General features: G+C 40.7%; 1 protein-coding gene across 3 annotated transcripts in view; it reads left to right on the top strand.

The window, feature by feature from the left end:
- Positions 1–21,220, top strand: part of cdin1 (CDAN1 interacting nuclease 1) — a 53,967-nt gene that overhangs the window by 11,192 nt on the left and 21,555 nt on the right. For all 3 annotated transcript variants that reach the window (XM_028566794.1, XM_028566792.1, XM_028566793.1), the window contains 8 exons: positions 273–337; positions 1,175–1,235; positions 4,354–4,426; positions 11,882–11,961; positions 12,338–12,387; positions 13,959–14,026; positions 15,458–15,523; positions 15,778–15,883. In XM_028566794.1, coding sequence (XP_028422595.1) covers positions 273–337; positions 1,175–1,235; positions 4,354–4,426; positions 11,882–11,961; positions 12,338–12,387; positions 13,959–14,026; positions 15,458–15,523; positions 15,778–15,883 — 569 coding nt within the window. The remainder of the gene's footprint in view (positions 1–272; positions 338–1,174; positions 1,236–4,353; positions 4,427–11,881; positions 11,962–12,337; positions 12,388–13,958; positions 14,027–15,457; positions 15,524–15,777; positions 15,884–21,220) is intronic.

The raw sequence follows: 21,220 nt of genomic DNA, 5'->3' as shown, positions 1-21,220 counted from the left end.
AGGTTGCCTTGGCACACTGTGACCTCCAGCAAACTTATTGAAATTAAATTACTGTGACCCAAGATCCTTTGCGCTTGTTCATATACAATGAAGCATGAATGAGGAGCCAAGGCTGAACAAGTGCATTTTATTCAGGTGGACTGAAAAAATTTAAAGCTTTTACCTCCTAACAATGGGAATAATGGAAATATATGGAAATGAACTACCATTATTGGTATTATTAGTATTATTATTACATTATTATTACATTGATGTTCTCTTCTTTGTGACAGAAACGAACCAAAAGAACGTTCTCAAGACACAATGCACCAGATGTTATCGAAAGCCACTACCAAAGGTACTGTATTATTTTATTGCTCTTATTTCTTCTGTCTTGTTCTCTGTTTTTATCTTCCTCTCATCTTTGTCGTTTTTCTCTTTCTTCCTCTTTCTTTTTTGACTTTTTTTTTTTTTTTTTATCCGTCTCCCGCTCTTTGTCTTCCCTGGTCTGTGACTGAGGAAGGGACTTGCCAAAGTTAGAGAGTAGGTGGGCCACCATGACAGATATAATCTCCCCCAAACAAATCACCACCCTCAGGATTCATTCCAGACCTCCACTTGCACCTGCTAAGCTAAAGCTCTGTTATCCATGTCAAATTGAAAGCAGAAAAATAAATAAATAACCAGCCATTGGACATTTGCCTTACACAGGCTTATGATGGGATGATTATCTGTAATTCAATGAATACGGATAAATAAATAAAAAAGAAAAACAGGCTGCAGGGGGGAAAACCCTCTTTGCATATTGCAATTAGCCTTTATCTAGCATATTAAGCCATTGTTCTGGGGAAAACAAGGCTGGATAATGCACTTCTAATCCACTTACAACAACAAACCTCAGAGATGATCTGGGTAAGCTCAGAGGGGAGCTGCAGTTTGAGCTGGCGAGGGAAAAAAGGCTTTTTGGGTGGCAGGGGTTAACTAACTAACTATCACCATCATCTGGCTTCAAGGAAATTTGAAGCCCTTCAAGCAGTGCTGTTTTAACCGCACCGAGCCAGCCATATGCCACCTAGGGCAAAGTCATCAGGGACATTAGCATGTCTTGGCTAGCCTGGTCTCGTCCCCTCTACCCTTCTGTCTGCCTTTGTGGTCCATGTTTTTTTCACTGCTGTTGTTCTTTGTTATAATGAAGGTATCTGAGTGAAGCAAAGGCACATCCCACTGCTCCTGTCCTGCTAGAGTTGGCCAATGAGGTAATAACATAACCTTTAGTTTTCTCTCTCTCTCTTTTCTTATCTTTGTAAACCAAAAAATACCTGCTTTTGTTTTTATAAATGGATAGATAGAAAGTGGCTGCAGGTTTTAGCTTTTCTCTCTTGTCTGTTAGTCATTATCAAAATTGGTAAATTGGTCCGCTCCATTATCAATTATTTAATGTAATTAGCTCTCACCTCCATTAAGCAGATGTGAAAATACTTTTTGTGTTTTATTATGTAATTTACAAAATTGCACTTCAGACAAAGTTGCCGCAAACTGCGGACAGGTGAGGGCTGGGTCATTGGTTAATGCTTCTCTTCATCATTTGTTTACTTTAGGAGGTTGGTGTAGGAGTTGTACTCTGGTTGAGCAAATGGTATTCATATGTGAACTTGGTACATAACTAAAATAGACTGTAGTGGATTTTTGTGTGCTTGTTATGAAACCGCACAATGCTTCAGCACTTCAATTATTCACATGACCAAGTTTCTGCATTTCACAAAAATTAATTTACTCAGTGGCCTCTAATGTTTCTTACATTTTGTACCTATTCAGTAAATTAGCCTTTCTGTTAGGGTAGTACCAAAAAACAGTTCCTACTATGTAAACAAAATGCAGCTAATGTGGCCGAATAATTTAGGAATTGACGTTTTAGATTATTAGGCTATTTTTTGAAGCCAGATACTGCATTGTTTTTACATTTATTTATTTAATTTTTTTGTGTCATTTGATCACATTGTTAGTCTTGCAATTTCCTCCTACTTTGATTGTTAGAATAGGCTGTGTAACCTTTTAAAACATTTAAATGCGCATTTCAATTTTTATTGGTGCTTACACCAGGCAACGAGATTTGAGCGTTTCTTAATCTAAAATCAGAGTAGTTCATATGCATCAGTGGCACCTCAAAGCTAACCGCCATTATTCATTCTCCATTTAATTGACACGTGATTTTTTTTTTTTTTTTTTCTTTTCTCCAAAGGATTAAATTCAGCTCAGAGATAACTGTCTATGAACCATTTAACTGTCATTTTAATATGCTACTTAACATTTAAACCAAGCACTCATGGTCTCCCAGACCGCTAATTGATGTAGTTTCATCCCTTTATGAGACAATATATCTCTAACAGAGGGAAATGATTAACAATGATGAAAACTGTTCATGGATTTCTTTCTTTTTTTCTGCCCCCAGAAGTCTCCAATGAATGAGGGTCCTAAACTCGACATTTGCTGTTTTTTTTACATGCTTTATATGGTGCTTTATGTAAAGGTTACTTAAACATACAGGGTTTAGAACAGGTGCAGTTATGCTGTATTGTATGTGACACCCATTAGCTTTGTGGGCTAATAAAACCAGAGTTTTACTGAACAATAATTGTTTTCTGCAGGAATTCAAGGTTCTGTGATTCTTAGTCACATGTTAAGCTCATGAAGTGCCACAGTCTGACTTGAGAATGTAGATGGACTCATGATTAATATGAAAATTAGGGAGATGCAAGTACCTGAACTAATCAGGTGGTCCTTATTCAGGCTGGGCCAGCGTTGGTAATGTTGCCATTTTTCATGTGTCAGCCCTTATGCAGGTTACCAGGAATCTGATGCTCTCTCGTTATCCAAAGGTGTGAATGGAGAGCAGGCCAATGCGCACAAAGAGGATAGGATTGAGAGAAAGAGAAGAAAGGAAGAGAAAATGAGAAGGGCTGTGGAGAGGAGGGCGAGCTCCAGTAGCTGCAAGCTACAAATGCAGAGTTTAAAACGCTATCAGAGGTCTTAATGAAGATATAAACTCTGTACTCTCCCCTTAATTATTATAGACATGTTTGGCTTTTTTACAAGCTGCCTTCTTAGTGCAATATTATGGAGATGTTAACAAATACTACTGCGGGTAAAAAGACATTGTTTAGACAGAAGCTCTCTGCTCCCAGCGTTACCAGGAAGCATCCGAGAAAAGATGAAACGCACCATTCTCAGTACAGGCTGAGGGCAAATTCACTTTTGGTCCCCAATTATGCTAACAAGAGAAAAAATGATGCTGCAAGAACATTGTGTTTCATAACGAGCGTGCTAGGAATGGCTAATCTTCAAGCAATGTTTTAATACCCTCCATACTGAAGTGGCTGCGAGATTTGGCAGTGAATGACTTAATGTGTCTTATTATTTGCAGTCAAAATGCAATGTTTTTTAAAGATAAATTAGCTCCATACACTTAGTTAACCTTTTTAAAGCTTATACATGCGTCTGAACATTTGGGACCTTTTTATGGATGCTGCCTGTTAATTGAAATGAATAATAAAACAAATGATCGCTGTTGGTTTTTCATTACATACCATACTAACACTTTCATGGTAACGTCATTTGAAAATGTGTGGGAAGGCATTGTGTTTATGGGGTCAGATAGACACCTTCCGTATCATTAGTGCTCCCTTACCTGTCAGGGCATCTCCCTGCGCTCCAACTAAAAACATTGCACACCTCTCAAGGTGTCTTTCTGTTCAAAGAGTTTTGCAGCCATAGGTTCTATCCTTCCTGTTAAGGACTGCATTCCCACAGTCCCTCCGGTGTGTCCTGTTGGTTCTGCAAGTTTTGCCTCGGTGATCATCCTATGATTAAAGCTCCCCGTTGCGTCTTGCTCGGGCATAGTGTGTGCTGCTTTTTCATACGAGATGAGAGACTACGCTTGTCCGTTTGACAGAGGCGAATGCAATTCAGCTGTGTAGCTTGGCTGTGTAATTGGCCAACTCTTGTTCCTGTGGGAAAGGTTATTGCAGAGTAACGCTTTCAAAGACCAATTTGCACAGGGATTGTCGAAAGTTAGGTCAAGGTTTGGAAACGCAATAATATCATTTAGAGCCATTGCAATCATTATTATCTGTGTGACATCAGCCGAAGGTAGACTGGCCGTGTAACTTCAGCGCCGTAATTCTTAGGCTCTTTGAAAAATGTTCGCACTTCCAACTGGATATGTGGGATTTAGTCTGAAGGTTTGTAAATGGAGTGATTCTCCAGAGAGGAATAACATTTCCACTATACCTATGCTTTAAACTAGCATTAACTCCCCATTGAAGCCATAGCCTGTTTTTTTAAGGCAAATTCTCTTTTTTTCCAATCTATGTAAAGGTGGATCTGTCTCCTGCACTGATGGCTCGTATCATCCTGGACAGGTTCCTTCAGGGCCTGGAGGGTGGAATGCGTGAGTAACACTTTTCCATTTTCCACTCTGTCCTTTCTATCATTCCCCCCATCAGTCTTAATTGTAGCACTTTGTCTTTTGAATCCCTTTCTCTTTGAGTCCCAATTCCAGTTCCTGCTGCTGTATGTCCAAGCTTAATGAGAGACAGACCACATTTAGTACTAGCTGCATCCCAGGGCACATGACTAGCAATTAAGAACTGGGTGGACCACCCACCTCTCAACTGCAGTGTGGATCAATTCTAGCTCACCTCATCAGTGTTATTTATAACACCCCTGATTTCTTTCCTCGCCCTCCTTCATCCCCCAATGCATCCATCTACCCCCTACCTTCTTCTCTTCCCTCATCCCCTTCTCTTTCTCCGTCCCTACTGGGCTCCTCTGAGGAAATTGAGTTGAGGAAAAGTGTGGCAGAGAAAGCAAACCATTTGTAGGTAGCGCTGATGGACACGCTGCGGACAAAATTCCAGATGCAAATATTTTTGTTGAACATGTCAAAGAGATTGTCCAGAAATGTACATTCTGGTTAGTGTCTTTCTTTTTTTTTCTTTCTTTCTTTTTCTTCCTCTAGAACTTTCTTACGTCATCTATCATATTATTTTTTGGCATAAATACTGCCATACTTTTGCAGTTTTTACATGTGACATTTGTTAATTCATGCAAACAGCTTTTTTCAGGATCTCTCAATATCACATCCTATCCTGAGGTGTGTGTGTGTGTGTGTGTGTGTGTGTGTGTGTGTGTGTGTGTGTGTGTGTGTGTGTGTGTGTGTGTGTGTGTGTGTGTGTGTGTGTGTGTGTGTGTGTGTGTGTGTGTGTGTGTGTGTGTGTGTGTGTGTGTGTGTGTGTGTGTGTGTGTGTGTGGTAGTCAGTTCTTCGAGAGTGAATCGTGTGATGTCAAAAAGACGTGATTCCAATTTAATCAAGAAAGAGATTAAACTGGATGTGTGTTATTTTCAACTTCGCCACAGCACAGCCATTTGTCAAAGTCAAACATGTGATTGCTTTGGACCCACCGTTATCCACTGCCTGTCAAAATACTAGTCTGAGCAGCTTGTAGAACAGGGCATTCATCCAGGAGAAGCACTCTGTCTCAGATAATAGCACACTGCATCCCTCCATCTCCATACAGTGAAAACATGCTTTATTATTGCTCAGAATAGATTTGTAGCGGATGAAACTTTATGGATGATCGTTGTTTAATTTCGAAACAGTAGAGCTAGATGGCTTTTACAGGATAATCATAGATCCCAATCAGCCTAACTAAGTCTACACGCTGTGACACTATGATTTAGATCAGATTAATATCTAATGTTTTATCTGGTAAAAGAGTTTGACGGCTCCCTGCTATAATATATACAGTATATTCCCAAATGATGATGTCATTATACTGTACCTTTCTGCTGTAGCCAGCTATGAAGTCAGTTGCTTTGAGGGTGACTTCTGTTTTGACAGAGCTCCTCTGCAATCTCATGACCTGCTCGGCCTTTGCAAATGAATTGCTGTCCGCATGGGCTGCGCGGTCAAATCGTCCAATCTCCCTGTGTGTATATTAGACTCCAGTAATGTGTTTCCATTATTAAACAACGCAAGGATAATTGTCTTTGCTGGCAATTAGCTAACAGGTTGGTTCAGTGCTATTGTATATCCGTCATGCCCCCCTCCAGCCCCAGAGTGCACTCCAGTGTGCATGTGTGTGTGTATTTGTGTGTTTTTGTCGGACTCCAGAGGGAGGGCGGGCGGGCAGGCACATTGCAAAGATCAATAGACTTCTATATAAGGGACATTACCCCCAACTGGGTGAGTGGCTTGCCTTTGCCTAGCACCATCGTTTTTTTTTTTAAATTTTATTCCCCTTCTCTGTCCCTTTACATTTAAGAGACACAGGAATGGGGCCTTTGGGACTGTGGAATATATGTACAATCACTAGTACTGGATCGATACAGAGTTTTAAATTGTTTTCTGTCCCTTCCTTGTTTTGTTTTGCTCGCTTGTTGTTGCCCCCCCCCCCCCCCCCCCCCCCCACCTACCCCCTCCAGCACCACCCCTCTTCTCCCTTCTCACTAGCTGCACACACCACCACAACACCTCAACATGACAACACCACCAACAAGCTGCCCCCCCTCCTCTCTTTGCAGCAGAAGTATTGGAGAGAGCATCAGTCAAGCAGAATGAAAGACTATCTGGTGGCGCTTGTAAATAAATCAATACATTCAAAGCAGTTTTATCACGTATTGAATATGATATCAACATCCATAATGCTCCTTGTCTCATGAAAACAGACTAGGCAGTTGGGGAGGAAAGGTCATGGACACTTTTATACTGTTTATATCCACTATTTTAAGTCACCCTAAGCTGCACTGTTTTATTTTTTTAGGAAAAATTACAGCATTCTGAACAAGTTGAGACAGCTTCAATGTGTGTGCCAGAATTCCTCTCAGGATTGTTATGGACTAATGGCCCAAATAGAGGACATGAATGTGATAATTAAGTTCATAAGGCACTATATGAAAATGTTAAATTTGATGACGATAAAGATAGAAACACAACTTAGGCAGCAAAACATATATTTTATTGCATATGATTCCATCATTGTGATATTGAATTGCTTATTTTTCATGTATTCAAATTGGTTATCAAAAAATTATATTATACATTTTAATTTTTAAAGTTTTATTGCCACTGTCTTCTTTTTTTTATTTTCATACTAGAATGACAGGACTACGACTCATTATATTAGATTATATTATGCCAATAAAGTTGAATTGAATTGAACTCAACTCAACCAAACTGAACCAAAAGTGATTTGCTTTAAAATTGTGAGATGAATAAAAAAAGCAGTAAATAAAACTTCAAATTTGAAAGGCTGAAACAAGCTGAAATTACTTGAAATTGATTAATTGAAAACTAAACCAAAAATGAAATGAACTCCGTAATCTAAATAATTACGTACGTAACTGATGCACTAACTGTACTCCAGTATAAATTAATATTTTAAAATGTTTACGTTGAGGCAAAGATGGTTAGCATGGAAAGATATCATAAACTGGATTCAACCTACATCATGTGTGCACAGAATGTGTCTCAGCCCACTGCTAGGTTCTGTAAATACGACAATTATATTGTAAACTGCCGTATTGTCATTCCAACTCTATGTCGGTAGATACTGCCTATACTGCGTATTGCCTCACATTGGGGGAGCTCCTGCTCTTTCTTTTCCATCTCCTACTATCTCTTCATCTTTCCCTCTATTCCTCCTTTGACAGCAGCTCTAGATTTAGACATACTTTTTTTGAGGAGGCAATTTTGCTAGCTATTTGACCTTTTCCATTTTCCCAAGGCCCAGCTCCAGATTAGATTGCTGCTCCATGTTTTGTAACTATGTGATTCGACCGCCTTTAAGATTTATTGTCACATTCCTTTACAGAATCCTTGTACGCAAGGTTATAAATGCCCTGTGTTTGATGTTAACACTGTGAGAATGTTAGCGTCTACTATGATCCTTTGGTTCTTTGACAGAACTCATAATAGCGTCTGTGTTTTGCAGATCAGGCATGTTGATAACTGAATATTGTCTTCTGTTCTATCCAGTAAAATCTCAACTTTGGTATCCACTATGATTTTTATGGTTCCTCCTCTCTTGTCTTCAAGTGCTCCTCTTTTCTCTCTCTCTCTCACCTCTCCACTGTGGTGGAGCTGGTGTGTATATGTAGCCTTTTTTTTTCTCCTCAAATAATGAGAGCAAGGGCACTTCATTAGCAGGAAGGGAGAGAGTAAGGAGGCAAAGGCAGGATGAGTGTTTCTGTGCGTTTGTGTGTATGTATGCAAGGGGTGGGTGCAAGGGAGGTAAGCAGCAGCGTGGCACTTCACTTGACAAGTATACTAATTACTCCTTTTCAGCAGAGAAGCTCCAGTCAGCCTCTGCCACAGTCTAATGGCCTGACCTACGAAGCCTCTCTCCATAGCAGAGCCTCCCCAGATCTACCATTACTACTGCTACACACACACACACACACACACACACACACACACACACACACACACACACACACACACACACACACACACACACACACACACACACACACACACACACCGAAATGTAGAGTCTCATCTCACCGCTATCAGGGAGAATCAGGTGGAAGCAGATCAGTTCTGCCCCAGTAACCTCTTCAGGGACTGGGCTCCTCCTGCACAGGAGATACCACCTCATATCATCAACTAGCACCTACACACCACCACAAAAAAAAACACACACACACACATTTTTTATTTTTTTCCTTCTTCTCATCTCCCACTTTCTCTCTCCTTCCCATCTTCTGTTTTTTTTTCAATACGGGAGGATAAATTTAAAAGGAGTAAATTGGAAAATCAAATGAGGGCTTTAGGCAGCCGCAGAGATTTGCAGAGCTGTCGGCCAGCGTCGCAGAGCCTCATCCATCATGTCCCACAAGTAGTCAATTCCTCTAGTATCTGTAAATGTTTTCAGATATTAGCCAATTTATATGCTCCGAGATTCATCATGGAAAATCAGCTTTAGCGGCGCACATTATCAGGACCTGTCTCTCCCTTGCTCCATGAAGTTTGATGAACGAGTGCCCCTCCACAGCTCAATGGCTTGTGCATGGGGAGTGTGTGTGTGTGTGTGGGGGGGGGGGGTATAGAGGAAATAGATAAGCGCCCCCCCCGCTCCCACCCGTGGAAAAAAAGTGGATTTTTAATTAATAAACAAACTTGCAGAGGAGCTCATCAGTGTCAGGGGCAATAACATTCGTCATCCGTTATTGTTTATTACGGTCCTCCCTCAACAAATGTTGCTATCTAATGAGGTTTCTCAACATTTTCTTGTGTTTGAGATAATGACTTTTTCACCCTCTTGGAGAAAGGATGAGTAGTTACAAATGACACAAGTATGCAATACGAAATCAACCCAAGGTTATGATGTTGTTACCTTGCTTTATATAGTTTATCTTGTTTTGGAGTTGCATATGAAAACAGGCTTGTGATTTGTTTACACTGGTTGTTTTCTTTAGCAAATCCCAATGGAGGCGTAGCGATTCACATCTCTTATTCTCCTCTTCTCTTTTTTTTTCTGTTCAGATGTTGACGGTGTGATACGGTGCCTTAGTCAGAATTTATACCAACATGGTACAATTACAGTAAATTTGTTGAATGTTTACAAGGTGCAAAGTCGTGCTGCAGGGCTTTGTTCTCTGTGTCTGGTGTTCTTCAGATTATGCTTTTTATTTTCCTGCACGTGTTTTATGTGTGTGTCTGTGTGTACCTTGAGTGTGTGTGTGTATTTAAAGAGGTGTGTGTGTGTGTGTGTGTGTGTGTGTGTGGGGCGCAGAGAGGAGCTCAGGGTGTCATAGAGGAGTGCTGCCGTGCAAGGCGGGGGCGTCTTTAATAAATGTATGCTGATGTTGGAGGCTGCAACGATGCGAGGGATGCAAGGGGCCTGTTGTTATTTACTGCTGTGTTTGTGCACAGCAGCGAATCCTGGTCCCACAAATGGCATTACAGCCTGTGATGAATGAGCATTAGGGTAAACTCATTTTAAAAGCATCCTGATTTATTAGCAGGCTGGCCTTCCATTTTCATCAGGTCAATGCTTGGCTGAAATTCCACAATGTCAGCGCCAAGGTCACCTCTTTATGGCTATTTTTAACCCCATCACTCAAAAAGAGCAGGAGGATGGGATCCTATCACTTATTATGGCCATCTACCAAAAATATCAGGCAGAGAGAGAGAGAGTGTCTTGGAAGTGTGTGTTTGTGTGTGTTATGTGAGAGACCAAAATGTGGTAGTGGTCAACCCCCAATTATGAGCGCTAGTAAGACAAGAGCTTTAATGGCTGCCGTTTGCCTTCGGGGAGGTTTATTACACACTACTGTTTTGCAGAAGCAGCGTCAAATCTATAAAATGACCATTAGGAAGAGGGAAAAAATCAATCAAAATGCCATTAAAGTGGAATAAGTTGCCAATATTGCTGATGTGGTTGCGGGTCCTTTGATTTTCCTTCAGATTATTAGGCACAGTCGAGTAGTGACTTTGTTAAGGGAAACCAGTGTTGTTGGGGAGTAATATGTCTCCTGGCTTCATAAAGTTTGCTGCCTCATATTTCCCACTTTATTGATTATCCATTATCATTTGTCATGAGGTGTCCTAACTCAAGGGGAAAATATAACCCTCTTTCTTCACAGCCGCCCGCACTGCACAGGAGCATGGTATGGATCTGCGTGTGAAGGTACCAATCTCTGAGAAAAATGAGCAAAGAAATAAAGCACAGCTCTGTGCCTTGCAGCTCTAAGAGGGAGTGTGAGGTTATGAGGTGGGCTGGGGGAGTACCATGACTGGGAAAGACTAAAACAGAGAGGAAGTAGCAACAAAAAAAAAAAGAGGTGGCAGAGAAAGATGGAGACAAAGAAGAAGAAACGGAAAGAGAGGAGGGAGAGCTGAATGGGCTTTGTTCTTCTTCCACCCTCCTGCCTGTTTATTTCAGCATAAGGTAGACGAGGGATCACAGCACTGTATGTCCCATCTCTGATAGTTTTATCAAGGAGTAATGCTTATGAAAGAAATGCAAAGGTAAGACAGGCAGACAAGAGTCTTTCTAAATGTTCCTCTAAATGCATTTCTATTAATGAAATTAATTTAAGAGACGCATAATGTTCCAGTCAGCATTTGTAAATGTACACCCCAGTCTTTTTCAATTGATCCTTTTTCATTCATTTTTTTTTTAAGCTCCCTTTTTTTTATCCATTTTCATAAATCTTCAAAAAAGCTGTCTTGTTTTTTTTTTTTAACAGTTATATACTGTGCACAGTTTATTAGATAAGCTCGGAGCTCTATTTTCAGTGTTGGTACAGGCACCAGCCATGCCTGAAATGTGAATAGAAACATTCCTTGTATTGTCTGCAATGCTGCAAGTCTGTCAGCACCATGTATCACTAAAATGGCGTGCCTCAACCATTTCGTCACACAATGATACAATCCATTTAATCCAAATCTTTTTAAGAAATGATTTAAGGAATTTTTTTGCTGTTGCGGTACCAGCGAATCAATCCAGCAGGCTTTCCTTTCTGATTTATAATGTTAGTAGAGCAAGAATGGGGGTGAGAGATGCAGAATAGTCAGCGTTCATAACATAGATAAACTACATGGGGCTCCTGTGCTCTGGACTGAAACATTTATCTATAGAAAATCTGTATAGACACCAAGCAGCCATCTAATGGACTAGTGTGGAAATACTGCACTAACAGTGGCATGGTGAATTACAGTATGTCACGCCTGTCTTTTGTCTCTATGTTATCACTGTTTGCTCTCAATTTGATGCAGCAATTAGAATGTGTTTATTTATGTGTAGGTTAGACAAGCTATAATGTTTAATGTCATTTGCATACTAATATTTATATTTAATTTTTTTCCCTCCATCTTGTGCCTTTCTGTCTTCTCAGCCTCTAAAACAGTCCTCAACAGCATGCTTAAGGAGCCTTCGTTAATTCCAGACCAAATTTTGGCGAATAACATCTACCAGGTAAGTTTTAACTTTTGAAGTTAAACTGAAGTATTATAAGGATGTATTTAAAATTGTTTTGTGTCATGGAATTCTATATTTCTTTTGATTACTACAATTTAATTGTATACTATTTTATAACATTTGTTGCCCTTTTCCCATGGAACAAATCTCCTTCTTAGGTACAGTGAGTTTTTAAGTGTTATTGTACCACCTGGCTGACAGACGGCATCAGCCGCTCATGTTTGCTGATGAGGTCACGTGAGAGCCGGCGGTCATGCCTGCCAATCTGCCAGCATCTCCTGTGTTTTCTCCTTTCCCAGGCTTCCTTCCCTCACCTCCCTTACACCCACCCACCCTTTTCGCACGCCATAATATTTCTTCCCCCTCTTTTCAGTGCACAATAAATGACTGCTGTTATGGACCGCTGGTAGACTGCATCAAACAGTATCCTATCCCATAAAATTTTAAGCCTGAAATTGACGAGGAGCTATTGAAGGGGATGAGACGTGTCTGGCTTCACCTGACATAAAAGTTCTGCTTCACAGAGGAAGTGTTTCATCCTGCCTGCCATCCCACTATCACCGGTACAGCGGCTGGAAGGCGATGGAGGGAAGAGAAGGAGGAGAGGATTGGCTGATCTAAATGCATCTCTATGTGCACACAGTGGATCAGACCCAATGTTCTATGATTTAAAAAAGAAAAAAAAAAGATCATTCATAAGCCTTGTGGTGGTAAATGTGTTTTTTGTTTGGTATTTCATTTAACCCAGATGTTGTTTTATATTACCTTAATAACAAAAAATATCTTACATGCTGATTTTTTAAAATCCTTTTTAATTAAATAATATTTAGTACTGATGACGCTTATGCTGTTCAGCACCATGGAGAGTTCTGGGCACATCGGTTTAACCTGAACGATTCATTTTAATCGCACATTTGTTTGTTTTCACAACTATGCATGCCCCTCCTTATCTAACAGAGGCTTGGCCTTGACTATAGGGGCAGAATGGGACTCCAGGTTATTTAGGGGCAAGCAGCTGGGTAGCAGACCAACTATTTCCTGGAGGAGGAGACTTATTTAAATGAGTTTACATGGGTACATCTGTATGTTATTGTGTCTGTCCAAGCTTTCGTGTGTGGTGGTGGGGCTGGGTTGTTGTTCATAGCCAGTCAACCCTGTCCCACCATGCCCTCCTTCCACATCCCCCCTTTTTACCTTTCTTTTGCTGCTCTCTCGTCAGTGTCAACTTAGAGTCAGTTACTCCGCCACTGAGAGTTCATTATAACCGCCCCACTATGTGCTTTGAAAGAGCTCCATCCTAACATGAGAGGAATAGCTCTTAATGCATTTGTGCCAATCACCATATGGATGTATTAATTAGAATGCATTTGAGAGATTAGTGTTTGTCGGGGGCAGTATAATGGCATAATAACTTTTTTTCTCTCTCTCTTTTCGAAAAAGCAAGTTTTGCATATATGATATCCGGCCTCTGTACATGCAGGATTCCTTTCTGTGGCATCAAGCAGCATGCATCCTGATGCAACATGGCATTTATTCTAAAAGCATTTTACTTCAAAGATTTTAGCGGAATGAGTGGAGCAGCCAGTGCAGGCGCTCTATGCATTTTGCCAAATTGGCATTTGTTTCTTCCTCATTTAGGTAATGCACTTTGGAGATTTGTTGTAAAAGCAGATTAAGGTTGACCTGAAGACTCTGATCTGGCTCTTTCTTTACATCAGCAAAACAAAAGAGAAGTAGCTTTCGCTCTGCATAGTAAGCCAATAGTGGAGGAAAGGCAGATACTTTAACTGATGTCAAGCATACACACAGCACAGTTGAGCTTATATCCCCTCACACCTATCTTGTTACCACAGCAAACTACGCTGTACTTTGTGGTTTCCATAGTAACCAATTTTACAGGTAAATTGACTGATTCTATTGTGAGCAAGTTTTCTCATACATATATAAAATACTGTTTTTGCTATATGTTGGAATCCTTGACTCTCTTTTCTCAGCGCTATTGGTCAAGAGCATGAGGTGCTGCTCTGTGACAAACTGAAGGAGAGGAACCTTTCCTTTCTTGGTAAGCCATCTCTTGACCTTCTCATCATAATTCTAAAGTCAATCTAGTCATGGCAGTGTAGTCTTTTGTCTAAGCTTAGTAAAGGAAAACCTATGACTGATGCAGTGGATGTTATCTCTCATTGATTCGCTAACAACAAGAAGCTGTTACCAAATATCCTTGGATGCTTACGCACCAGCATACAATGAATATTTATAGAATAAACGTTTCAAAGGTAGGTTTTAATGTTTTGTTAGTGGTAATGTTTGATCCTCTCAGGTTGCTGTTCAGTTGTTTTTCTAAATTGAATTAAAAAAAGGCAGTTTCTGGTTCTGGATTTATATCTTTGATCTCATCATCTACTTTCCTAACACCATTATCTTGTTCCAACAATATTAAATCAAGGTAGAGTGTCCAGGTGTGAAATTGTGAAACAGGATTTTTAACCCTCCCTTCCTCCCATCACTTCCATCCCGTCACCATCCCCTAGGTCAGATGAGCGATGGAGGATAAAATTCATTCCCCCTGTCATTAAGACCATATCATTTATTTGAACCTGGAGTGCTGACCTTTCTCCAGAGCTGTACAGACTGTTCTAAAACTGTCAGAGTTCGGGCGGCACAAGGGCCACTCAGGCAGCCCCACACCATCTGATAAATGGATTGGAAATGAGCTCCCCAACAGCAGGGATGGCCCATTAATTTTAATCAAAGGTGATGTAAAAAGGCGATCAGAGCCACATGACAATGTCAACAGCCCAGTAGGTTTGAATAGAGGCTCCCATCCCACCACATACACGTCTACACCCACATTACCACACCCAGGGTGCCCCTCTGTACCACAGGCCAGTGGCAGGCTCTCTGACCTCTCTTTGTCCCCCCTTGGCTGACGCTACCTCCTCACCACCACTGACACCGCCACCCTCCATCTCTTCTCAATTCACTTCCATGCCCCATTAGTTGAGCTTGGCTGGAGACAAAGAGGCAGGCCCTTGGAACTGAATGACCTGGTCAGCCTGAGATTTAATGGAGAAATCAGGTGTTGTAGGGATAATGGCTGAAGCGCACCAGAAGTCAAGGACAATGGCTGCGGCCTGTGCAGGCAGGGGTCAGGCTTACACAGTCTATAATGCCAACCTTGTCCCCTTGCTGTATATTTTATAAAGCTCTGCCAAACTGCAAACTGGAGAGCAGCTCTGTAACTGGGCTTTACAGGTTTTTTTTGTGCAACGACAGCGAATACGTGGCAGATGTAGTTAATGGTTTTACTGTGCTTGCTGTCCTCTACTGGTATTTCTTCTGCTTTGCTACTAAGGGATTTTGTTACCAGCGCTTGGTGAAGGCTGTTAGGTTACCTGTCTGTGATTAATGCAACAGAACTTGTTTGGTGAAGAGTACAAATGCTTGCAAAGTAAGAGTCAGATGGTAAAATGTTGCACTTTATCTCCTGTAGATGAAAACCAACTGAGAGTTATGGGCTATGACAAAACACCCGACATCATCCTGGAGGTTCCCATTGGTTAGTATTTACATATATAACAGAACAATATTTCATATCTGAAATAACTGCCTGTTAACCTTAGCTACCTTGTTTCAAAGTGGATTATGCAGTTGTCAAAATATCATCATGTCAGCACCAGATTTTGTTTGTTTTTCGGTGAATGACGGGAAAAAAATCAAAGAAAATGTCACTTGTCCCTTCTGGATCTTGCTTGTGTGGCTTTCTTGTCGCTGTTTTTCTGAGTGTTGCTGTGTTTTACTGTTTGTGAACAGCCGTGGAGGGACACATAGTACACTGGATCGAGAGCAAAGCTTCATTCGGAGACGACCACAGTCATCGCACCTATCTCAACGAACAGTTCTGGAGCTACTGGAACAGGTGAGGCTTTTCTTCATATGCTCACCTCCTTTTATTCTGTTTTCATTTGCCTATCTTATCTTAATTAAACATATCATTCTGCAACTCCTATTTCCCAAGTTTGCTTTGTGTTTACAACTTCTCCTTTCTGTGACCACAAACCACAATCAGCATTTCCCAGTATTACAAAGGCAGCTCATATCTCTGTCTAACAACGCTAACCACTTCCTCCCTGACATAGGCCACACTAACACCATACTTCCATATGGTACATCTGTACATCACACGACTTCCACATCCCTCCTGTCAGTGGAGCCTTTTACAGCCTGAAGGGTCTTTTCTGTGAGCTTGATTGTTTTCCAGAGTACACACATTGTTTTGGAAGGGAAGCTGGGAAATGGGTGATGAATCCGTCGCATCTGTTGTCATGAGAACCTTTGGACAGGAACGGGCCCTCGTGGTCTAACCCTGGGAGAACAGAGGTGTGTGTATGTGTGTCTCAATGCTAGAAATTAATAAGGCTCATAAAATTCATACTTATGTCATTGTCTCTTGAGAGAACATAATTTTGATCTAGATTATATATACACCGTCTACCCAACAGAAAACAACAGCTTTATTTGTGTTTTTTTCTCATCACTGCAAAGCATAGGGCTTACAAGGTTATAAGGTTATGCCCCTTTTTATTTGGTCATTCATGTGCTAGTTCTTAGTTTTAACATGTCCTATAGTGTCCCAACCATTGAATATATTAACGTTTACCCTATTAAATGCCAGCAATAAAGATATAAGCTATATGCACCTGTCATACAAAGTGTCATCGGCCATTATCAAAAGATTTAGCACAATAGTCAAGTGTTATCTAGGCTTAATCTCAAACTGAAGTATCTATGTTGAGGCCCACACAAAGAGAGAAGAGTAGGGGTCACTCACACATGGTCTTCACATCCCTGCCTCCCTTGGCGCGGGGTTCCAGTCACCAGGTTGGAAAGTCGCCCACACTGCCTCCGTTCCCCTCGCTGCGGCCCCGGCCCCCCTCAGCCGTGACGGCCAGCTGACATGTTGTGACATGGTGCTGGAGCGCCAGGAGGTTCCAGACCCCAGGCACAGCCGGACTCTCTCTTTCTCTCTTTGTTGTTGTTATCTTGGTGCATGTGCAGCACCAGATACAGCTATGTCAAGACTGAAAAGAAAATGAAAGAGAAATAACGGTTCCACATTCAGAAAGTGTTACACCTGCCAATAGATGACTGACCTACTGATTGTCACTCAGAAGCTGGCAGCAGAGCAGCCGTTTGATTTTAAGAGAAGATGACTCATCCCATATCATTGAGCAGTTAAAATGTGGGAGATGAGTTCAAGGTCATAATCAATGGTGTGTAGAAGTAACATAGTTTTATTTGGAAATGGCGTGCTTAAGACAAAGGCTTTGTCATTTCTTTTCTTGTTTACTATTGTTGACGTCAGAAACTAAAAGTCACTGAGGTGTGAATTTAAAAAGGGACAATCTTTGATGGTTACTATTACTTTGTTAGGCATCATTAAATATCACTTAGAAAGTTAGCGACAGTAAAAGGCTTTGCTTAAGCTCCAAAACATTCCCAGACAAAGTTTAATGAGAAAGTACTTAAATGACGTCATGTCTCAGTCAGTCTAACTTAAAATAATTCAATAAATACAGAAGAGCGCTTATTTGATTAGCATGAAATGAAGATCAGATGTCTTCATAAATATTTTACTGTGTAAGTCAGTGTTCTTTCTTTGTTTGGATTGAAGAAAGTGGCATTAATCTGTCTTCCTCTTTGCTCCTCGTGGCATTAGTTTACAGTAGGTCAAAATATCAGAATACTAACAGGCTGATTGGACGGGAGAGTTGGTCTGAGCCTTACATATTTGCCCACGGGTGTCTTTCATTGATATTCACTGGGGCGGCCTTGTCCGAGTGTATTAAGGAACTGACAAAGTAGATTCCATCATGTCAGCCCACAGCCCGGTCAGATAAACATTGTTGTGTCACAAAAGAAAAAATGTCAGTCCCTTCAGACCCTACCTTTTTCAGCACCCTTGTAATTTTTAATTGACATTTACTGCTGACATTTGAAAATGTGCCTCATCTTTCTCTTATTGTTAGACCTTATGCATTATCATCTGAGGTACAAGTGTGTGTGTGCACATGTGCGTGTGTGTGTGTGTGTGTGTGTGTGATAGCAGTGAATTTGGGGTCATCGCTTTGTAGACGCAAAAATATAAACCAATAGAGAAATAGGGTACGAGAGAGTGATGAGGTGACATCATCCTCCTTTCACTTCTCATTAGTTGGTTTCAGTTTATGAGACGGGCCCTGAAGGCCTGATGTTTAGGGTGTTTCATTCCTTCATTCCTTAAACTCACATTTCAGCGCTTGACTCTAAACCTTCGGTTTTCTTTTCGACTGGCCTTGGAATCGCACAGCGGTGTTTGTAATTACTTCATTGGCCCTGATTGACATTTCCAGTGATTTGCTTATTTTTCATGAATTCCCTCTTTGCTTTAACTGAACTGCTTCACCCATTGCTTGTGTTAATTGTTCTCAGTTTGCCCTCAAGCATTGCAGAGTGAGCTATAGGGACATGTTTTTGTAGACGGAAAGAAAAAAAACATAACTAATTTTCCCTCCAAAGCCCTCACCAACTGCATTTATCATCCAAACAATAGTCTTGCCAACACACTAACCCCATAATGAACCCCTCTTCAGTGGAGTGAGGGGTAATGACGCTTCACCTACAATGCTCCCAAGAAAAAAAAAAGAAGAAAAAAAATGGAGAGAAAAACGGTCTTCTTGCAGAATCAAACGGCGTGTTCAGGCCCAGTGCCTGGATGAGATGGCGAAGCAGCAGCTATTGGTGTCTACCAGCCATCAATCTTAGCTGGTGGCATTCCAGCGCCAGCGAGCCCTCTGCTCTGACGGATGTTCACATAATTGAGTTATCCATCTCGCCCAACTATCAGAGTTGCATAAAAATTATTCACCTGCTGGTGAATATTAAACACATAATGAGCCTCTTGTGTGTTTTAGGAGAAGTGGGTAAGGTTAAACACAGCATGTAATGAAATATCGACCCTTCTGTGGTGCCACCTTAACAGCCCCTCCTTGATTATGGCGTACTTAAATCAATTATGGTTGGCAAAGTTCCTTCCCTGACTCTCCGAGCAACTGAAGTTCTGCCCTTGTATTTGTGTGATTAGTTTAGATCACCAAATACTTAATCCCGAAAACATTTAGATATTCCTGAATATTTGCGCACTTGAATAACTGTTGAATTTGGAAATTATGTAGAAATACAGATTAAGGTTTTTTTCATTGCTTTGACATTCAATTTTTGACCATGCTACTGTAGTGGTCCCTGTGATGTTCAGTTACTTAATATGTTGTTGTCAGTCCTTTTGTAAAACGCTGTGTATCTGGAATGGAGGACAAAAGACACCAGAGAAGTTTTGATACTTGATGGATGGATAAATAGATTGATCTATGGATCAATGGTTGTTCATTCAATTGCTCATTGTCAGGAGTTTGTGTATCACAGCTTGTACAAAACATACTCAAAAAATCAATCAGTCAAAACATTAACATTACAGCCTTTCACATCAAAGCAGTCACAAAGCAAACATCTGACAAAAAGGGCTACAATGGTTCCTCTTAAATTGATATAATGCTTTATTTGTCTAGTCTTTGCTTGTTTCATAGTCTCACAACATCTCTTCTCTGAGAGTCCACTCTATTAATTTGTCAGATTATGAGGGATCATTGTGGCCCTTAATTGCCCTCCATGCAGCAGTTGTGTAACATGAAAGAATCGATAGAGTGAATCAGAATATACTGTTTACCACAAAATAGCTTTTCAGCAACAACACTACTTTGCACTGTGGTATAGCAGATTAAAAGGGTAAATGTAGAGTTAAATTAATAGATTCAGAGCTTCTTCGCTGTTTGCTATTTCTTTTTCTTCGCTGTTTGCTATTTTCCCTCCCCCATTCCACCCAATCCAGCACAATGGACAGCCTGTGTGGAAATGAGCATGGACGCCAGCGTGCCCCCCTCCCAAAGTAAATCAGCTGTGAGATTCGTAAACTGCAAATGTGTCAGAGTTGAAAATGTTAGCACTCTTAATGGAGGCTTGAAAAGGTTAGATCTGATAAAAAGCTGTCAGCCGTCCACAAAAAATGATTTATAGCAATATAATGGGACAGTATGCCTCATTTCTCCCTCATATGAAATGGGGGTTAAGACTTTTGGGTTTGCTATTATACATCATCTGGCTTGACCACTTGGAAATTTGTTGAGACTTGAATGCACGCACATGCATTGTGTTTCATGTGGCTCTTTTGTTTTAGTCGTTTTGAAAGGCACGCCCAGTTGTAATGTACATAATTTATGTTCTCCCATAATTACAGGCAGAAAATTCTCATGCTCCAAAAGTGCATATCGATCTCCATTCAAATGTGTTTTGCGCAAATTAGATTAGTGCTTGTCCTTTGTTGCAAGACTTTTTTGCACGCACATAATGGAAGCAAAACTACAATTAATGAGGAAGTCATAACTCTGTAGACTCTCAAACCAGACAGTTCCTACAACATCACTAATCTGCTCGCTGACACATTGGCTAATGAATAGACAAAAATATGATTTATGTGATGTTTTATATTAGTTGACACAGCTGCAATTAGACATCTCTTGAGTTCTTTGTGAACTTTTTCCAATTATAGGTGGAACTGTACGCTGTAGATTTTACAGCTGAAATTGCATGGTAATTCTGTTATATTTCACAGAACCGTCAATCCAAATATGTGGCATCAAATTAATTTTTTGATTCAAGATATTGCAGATTGCCGTCCTTTTTTAATGGACGTGTCCATCATTTTTTTGTTGAACTTTCAAAAGCAGTAACGACAGGAATGCTTAATTAATGACACACTGTGTTGTGGAAAACCCTTATTGCATTCAACTGCTTTTACCTTTTATCTTTAAAAAGGGTTTTACTGTGTGCCTCGAACCTTAAGATGTGCAGATAGTTTAATTTTACACGTATAACTTGTTAAATAGGAATAAAGGCATTTTCTTATATGTATAAATGCTTAAATGTGCAATAGTAGCATAAGAGTAATATAAGCAGCAGCAGGGCCATCATAGAGCCAGAGCAGATAGGGGATGTCACCTGAGAGAGGGCGCCCACAGGCCGCGCTGCTGCTGATCCAATGAGGCTGGACATTACAGGGCCATCCCCGAGGACAGGTACTGGCGCTTCTGGGGTGACAATGTGACACCTCCAAGACCTGTACCCTGCCACGCTTTACCTCACCTTCCGTCAGAGATGTGCACAA

The sequence above is a fragment of the Perca flavescens genome, chromosome 20 (assembly GCF_004354835.1).
Source record: "Perca flavescens isolate YP-PL-M2 chromosome 20, PFLA_1.0, whole genome shotgun sequence".
Lineage (NCBI taxonomy): Eukaryota > Metazoa > Chordata > Actinopteri > Perciformes > Percidae > Perca > Perca flavescens.
This window is presented reverse-complemented; position numbering and strand designations above follow the sequence as displayed.